Below are 6,336 nucleotides of genomic sequence, written 5' to 3'. Positions count from 1 at the left end.
CCCGCAAGCTTTAGGTACTGGCTGGTACTGCCAGCCCTGGTGCCCCTTTTAATCAGCCACTGATGTGGCTTCTGCTGCTATCCTCATTAGCAAGTGTATCAGTCCATTTTGTGTTGCTATAACAAAATACTTGGAACTGGGTAATTTATTAAGAAAATGAAACTTATTGCTTACAGTTTCTGAGGCCGGGAAGTCCAAAGTCCATCTGGGGGTGGTGACAGTGACCCAGGGGTTTCACATTGCAAGATGGTGGAAGCAGAGAGAGCAAGAGAGACTCTCCTCTTCTTTTAAAGCCCTTAGAACCACGCCCCTGACCACCATTTTTAATCCATCCATTACTGCATGGTCCTACAACCCAATCACCTCTTCAAGGCCCCATCTTACAATTACCATAATAGGAGTTCCCACCCTGTTAACAGTCACAGTGGGGGCTAAGTTTCTAATACATAAAACTTGTGGGACACAATTCAAGCTTCATTGAGTTTTGGGGGGATATAATTCAATCCATTACAGCAAGATATCTGCACCTTGCTGGGCCTGCTTCTACATGTTGCTCACCTCCAAGTCAGAGTTGTGCATCCATTTGACACCTCAATTACATGCCTGTGCCAGAGCTGTGAAAAAGCCTGGGAAGTGGGTTTCCTGTCCTCTGCCTTAGAAAGACAATATTCCTAAGTCAAAGAAGTCCCCAAGCATTAGGAGGGTATTTCATATATTGCAAACAGTTCTTATATATGTCTCTTTGTGCACATATGTGAGTATTTCCTTAGGTTGAATATTTCATTGTTGCTGTCCTCCCACCCACACATTCATTAGCCCAGAAATATACTCAGTCTCTCATTTTCTATTTTCATTTTTCTAGGAATATGGCTCACAGCAAGTGACAGACTTGACCCTGAACTTGGCCGATTATATCGATGCAGAACACCTGGGCGACTTCCACAGGTACTTCTAAATGATGTCTTTTCTCTGGGAAAAAGAAGAGAACTGGGCCGGCCCGGTGGCGCACTGGAGAGTGTGCCGCTTGAGAGTGCGGCGGCGCTCCCGCCGAGGGTTCAGATCCCATGTGAAGACCAGTTCCTGCTCACTGGCTGAGTGCAGTGCGGGCGCAACACCGAGGGTTGTGATCCCGTTGCCGGTCCCCGGTACGGGCGTGACACCGAGGGTTGCAATCCCGTTACCGGTCAGTAAAAAAGACAAAAAGGGAAAAAAGAAAAGAAAAAGAAGAGAATTAATGGCAAGATATAAGGAATGGAGTGGAAGTGTCCTGAAAAATCAAGGAAGGTGAACAGAAGAATCCTTTACTCCTAGGCATAGTCACCTCTCAATTCTCCTTTCTGTTGCTAATTTATTTGAAAAGAATACTCACATAGGAAATGCCACATGAAATAAAATGATGCAATCAAGAATCCACAAGTGTTACAGTGGCTACAGAGTAGAGGTGGGGCCAGGCCAAGTGATTCAGTTAAAGTAGGCTCCTAGAAGGAAGTGTGGCTAATCAGATCCCCACTCTACCCCCAACTTTTTTTTTTTTTTTTTAAAAAGATGACCGGTAAGGGGATCTCAACCCTTGGCTTGGTGTTGTCAGCACCACGCCCAGCCAGTGAGCAAACCGGCCATCCCTATATAGGATCCGAACCCACGGCCTTGGTGTTATCAGCACCGCACTCTACCGAGTGAGCCACGGGCCGGCCCCCCAACTTTTTTTTTTTAATAGAATTTATTTTTTAGAACAATATTAGTTTCACAACAAAATTGAGCAGAAAGTATAGAGAGTTCCCGTATACCTCCTGCTGGGCCCACCCAAAGCCTTTCCCCACAACATCCTGCACCAGAGCAGTGCATTTGTTACAATCTAGCCTACATTGACACATCATTATTGCTCAGAGTCCACAGTCTCACTCTTGGTGTTGTACATCCTAAGGGTTTGGGCAAATGTTTAATGTGTATCCACCATTATAGTATCATACAGAGTGGTTTGACTGCCCTAAAAATCCTCTATGCTCTATGCTCCTTTCATTCATTACTTCTTCCGCCTCACTCCTGGCAGCCACTGATCTTATTGTCTCTGTAGTTTTGCCTTTTCTAGAATGTTATATAATCGGTATCATATGAGGGTACTTCAAAAGTTTGCGGAAGAATAGAATTAAAAGGTAATACAAATTTTTCCATGAATTTTTGAAGTACCCTCGGAGAATGGTATGATTCTAGGCCTTTTCAGTGTATAAAAATAGGAAGCTTTTTTCCTTAAATTATGAGATCAAACTGACACCTCTGTTTTTAGTGTAACAGCCAGGATTCTTCTTCTCTTATTCCATACTTACATCTCTCTCCTTCTATAGTGAGAACCCCAATCCTCAACAGCATCAGTATATTTACTCATGTGCTTGATCCTAAAATACACACAAATAGTTTTTGAACTGCTAACAGTAGTACCTATTAAGAACCTGCTAAGTAAAGTTCCAAATGATTTCTTTCCAGCACTTTTGTTCTTTGATTATGTCCCACTGAGAATGTATATAGTTGAAGTATTGTGTTGAAAAGGCACTTGGATTGGGCTGGCCCGGTGGCGCACTGCTATAGTGCGCCGCTTGGGAGTGTGGTGGCACTCCCGCTGAGGGTTCGGATCCCACATACAGACCGGTTCCCGTTCACTGGCTGAGCGAGGCATGGGGGCAACACCGAGGGTTGCGATCCCGTTGCTGGTCCCGGTCCGGTGCGGGGGCGACACTGAGGGTTGCGATCCGTTGCCGGACACGGAAAAAGACAAAAAGTGAAGAAAAAAAAAAAAATCCGTTGCCAAAAAGGCACTTGGATTAGTGTTTGTTTTTTCATCAGCATAATGAAGTTGTCTATTTGATATGCACATTAACCTTTTATTTCTGCTTTATTCCTTTTTAGGAACTTTTTCCCCATCCTCATTACCTCCTCAGGGTTTTAGAGTAAGCTTAGTATTGTGCATTCACAGTCATCAGACCTTAACTGAACCTCATAATTGCCCAGAAGCCCTGTTGTACTTAATTGCATCTAATCAGTAATAACTGTTTTAAACCCATTCCACTCCTCTCAGACTTTCAAACTACCCACTTCCATCATTCTGGCCACTCCTCTTCATCTCCTTCTCTCTTCCATACAGCTTCTGTGTGAAATCACTTATATATTCTCCTGCTTGCTATCCTCCTGGGGGTTTCCCACATAGCAGTTGGATCAGTCTTTTTAAAACATAGATCAGATCATGGTTACAATGCTTGCTTAAAACCTTTCAGTGATACCGCCTCACACCCATTAGGATGGCTACTATTAAAAAAAAAAAAAAAACAGAAAATAAACATTTGTTGGTGAGGATATGGAGAAATTGGAACCCTTGTGCACCATTGGTGGGAATGTAAAATGGTGCAACCACTATAGAAAAAAGTGTAGCAAAGAATTGAAAGCAGGGTCTTGCAGAGGTGTTTATATACCCATGTTCATAGAAGTATTATTCAAAATAGGCAAAAGATGAAAGCAACCTACGTGTCCAGTGACAGATGGACATCTGTCAATAGAATATTATTCAGCTTCAAAGAGGAAAGAAATTGTGACACATGCTACAACATGGGTGAATCTTGAGGACATTATGCTAGGTGAAATAAACCAGTCACAAAAAGACAAATACCATATGATTCCACTTATGTGAGATACCTAGAGTAGTCATACTCTATTCATAGAGACAGAAAGTAGACGGTGGTTACCTGGAACTAGGTGAAGAGGGGATTGGGGAGCTATTGTTTAATGAGTACAGAGTTTGTTTTGCCAGATGGAAAGAGTTCTGGAGATTGATGATAATGTTGATTGCACAGCAGTATGAATGTATTTAATACCACTGAATGGTGCACTTAAAAATAATTAAGATGGTAAGTTTGATGTGTATTTTACCACAATTAAAATTTTTTAAAAATTATTTAAAAATACAACGTTCAGTGACTGTTGATTGTGCTTAGGATAAAGAATAAAATCCTTATGAGACCATAAAGCCTAGCACCTACCCCTGCAACTTCATCCTGTGCCACTTTCCCCTTAGTTCATGTGCCTCAGCCACATGTCATTCTCCTCTTCCCTCGTTCAGACTTCTTCCCTCTGCCTAGAGTGTTCTCCCCGACCTCACACAGCCAACTCCTGTTTATCCTTTGGTTCTGTTTTAAATGTCAGGTCCTCGGAGAAGCCTCTCTGGCCCCCATGTTTAGTGTTTCACATCATCCTTTTAAGCATTTAATAAGTAGGTATTTTGTAATTAGCTTCTTAGAGTTAGTCTTCCCTACTAGCCCGTGATCTCGTTGAGGACAGGGCTTGGGTCTGTTTTGGATATTATGGATGGAAGAACGAAGGACAGAAGTGATGCGAGGCCTGGCATTGGCAAAGAGCTGCTCTTTCTGCATGTTGCACACACCACGAGATGCCCGGCCCCCTTAAGGGGTCAAGGGAAGGACATTTGGAGTGTGGTCTCTCTCTTGACTTCTTCATTCTTGAATTCCATTGGCAGAGGAATTGACAAAACCAGTGGAAGTAGGAACTGTGTAGGTCATTTGTGTTCATTAGAGCATTTAGTCTCCCCAGGAGTACTGAGAGAATTGGGGATAGTATCTCCATTTGTTTTTTTTTTTTTTTTGTCTTTTGTCTTTTTCCGTGTCCGGCAACGGATCGCAACCCTCAGTGTTGCCCCCATACCGGACCGGGAACCGGCAACGGGATTGCAACCCTCGGTGCTGCTCCCGCGCCTCGCTCAGCCAGTGAGCGGGAACCGGTCTGTATGTGGGATCCGAACCCTCGGGCGGGAGCGCCGCTGCGCTTCCCGAGCGGCGCACTTATCCAGTGCGCCACCGGGCCGGCCCCTCCATTTGTTTTTTTTTTAAATACATTTTTTGGGGGAGTTGGGTGTGAGGGGGAAGGTGTGTTTTGTTTTCTTTTTTTGAATAATGTGAAATGAGGGACACAGTAGTACTATCTCAGAGTGTTTTTCTAAGAACCAAATGAGACGTCAGCACAAAAGCACATAGAATGTTTAGTGCTGGGTCCAGCTCTTAGTAAATATGCAAAGGAAAAAAAAATATGATCACCAGGAATCATCTCCATGGAAACCGAGGGTCTGAGAGCTGAGGTGTGGGTCTGCCTCCTGATCAGAGGCCCTCCCTGACTCCTCTGCCTTTCAGCCAGCAACACCGAGTCACTGTCCACCATGTGGCTTTCCTTGTTAGGTCGTTGTGGCATGTCTCACGTCTTCTAGGTAGGAATTTGTGCCCTGGGAGATCAAACTATGATTTGCCAAGGATCATAAACCTACTTTGTTCTTTCTGCCATGCTCTTTCTGTATCAGAAAGATAAGCTGTCTTTTGCCACCACCAAAATGGCAGTTGTTCTACCAAGGCTTAGAAATTGTACAAGAACTTCTCCTTCAGGACTTGATGTGTATTTTAATTCAGCCTGAGTTCTGTAACTACCTAGGAAGATCAGAGGTCTTCATCAAACAGGTCATCTGATTGAAAAGAAAGAGGAGTTAGATTTACCCTCCACCCAGCTTGGTCAGGGAAGCAGCACAGTCTCCAAGGTTCTGAGTTCTATGTAGGAACGTGATCTGTGTAGAGTTTAGGCCAAGGTTCATTTTTTGACTTATGGATGTCCAGTTGCTCCAGTACCATTTGTTGTTCTTTTATTGAATTGCTTTTGCAACTTTGTCACAAATCAGTTGTCTGTACAAGTATGGATCTGTCTTTGGTAGCTCTGTTCTTTTCCATTGATCTATATGTCTATTCCTCTCCCAATATTAATCTGTCAGTATTGGTTATTGTAGGTATATATATGGTAGGCCCTAACATTGAGTAGAATGATTTCTCCCACTTTCTTCTTTGTTAAGATAGTTTTAGCTATTCTAGGGTCTGTGCTTTTCCATGTATACTTTAGAATAAGCTTGTCAATGTCTATAAAAAACCTTGCTGGGATTTTGATAGGAGTTGTATTAAACCTATAGATCAGTTTGGGGAGAATTGACATTTTTGCTATGAACATAGTATGTCTCTCCATTTATTTAGGTTTTATTTGATTTCTGTCATTATCATTTTGTAATTTTCAGCATGTAGATCCAGTACATGTTTTGTTATTTTTTTAAGCGGGGGTGGACAGATTGAGGACAGTGATTATAAATGGTATTCAGTTCTTAGTTTTGGTTTTCAAATGTTCCTTTGTTAGTGTATAGAAATGCAGTTGATTTTTGTGTAGTGATCTTGAATCCTGTTACCTTGCTGAACGCAAGGTGTTCTAGGAGGTTTTTTTTTTTTTTTTTTTTTTTTTTTTTTTTTTTTTTTT

The 6,336-nt window shown here is 42.5% G+C and overlaps 1 protein-coding gene across 2 annotated transcripts in view; it reads left to right on the top strand.

The window, feature by feature from the left end:
- The window catches only part of PSMF1 (proteasome (prosome, macropain) inhibitor subunit 1 (PI31)), a 51,619-nt gene that overhangs the window by 12,005 nt on the left and 33,278 nt on the right, over positions 1 to 6,336 (top strand). For both annotated transcript variants that reach the window (XM_008582750.1, XM_008582751.1), the window contains exon 3: positions 863 to 945. In XM_008582750.1, the coding sequence (XP_008580972.1) occupies positions 863 to 945 (83 nt within the window). The remainder of the gene's footprint in view (positions 1 to 862; positions 946 to 6,336) is intronic.

The sequence above is a fragment of the Galeopterus variegatus genome, unplaced genomic scaffold (assembly GCF_000696425.1).
Source record: "Galeopterus variegatus unplaced genomic scaffold, G_variegatus-3.0.2 Scaffold2715, whole genome shotgun sequence".
NCBI classification, from domain to species: domain Eukaryota; kingdom Metazoa; phylum Chordata; class Mammalia; order Dermoptera; family Cynocephalidae; genus Galeopterus; species Galeopterus variegatus.
The sequence above is the reverse complement of the archived record's forward strand: the minus strand, read 5'-3'. Positions and strand labels throughout refer to the sequence as shown.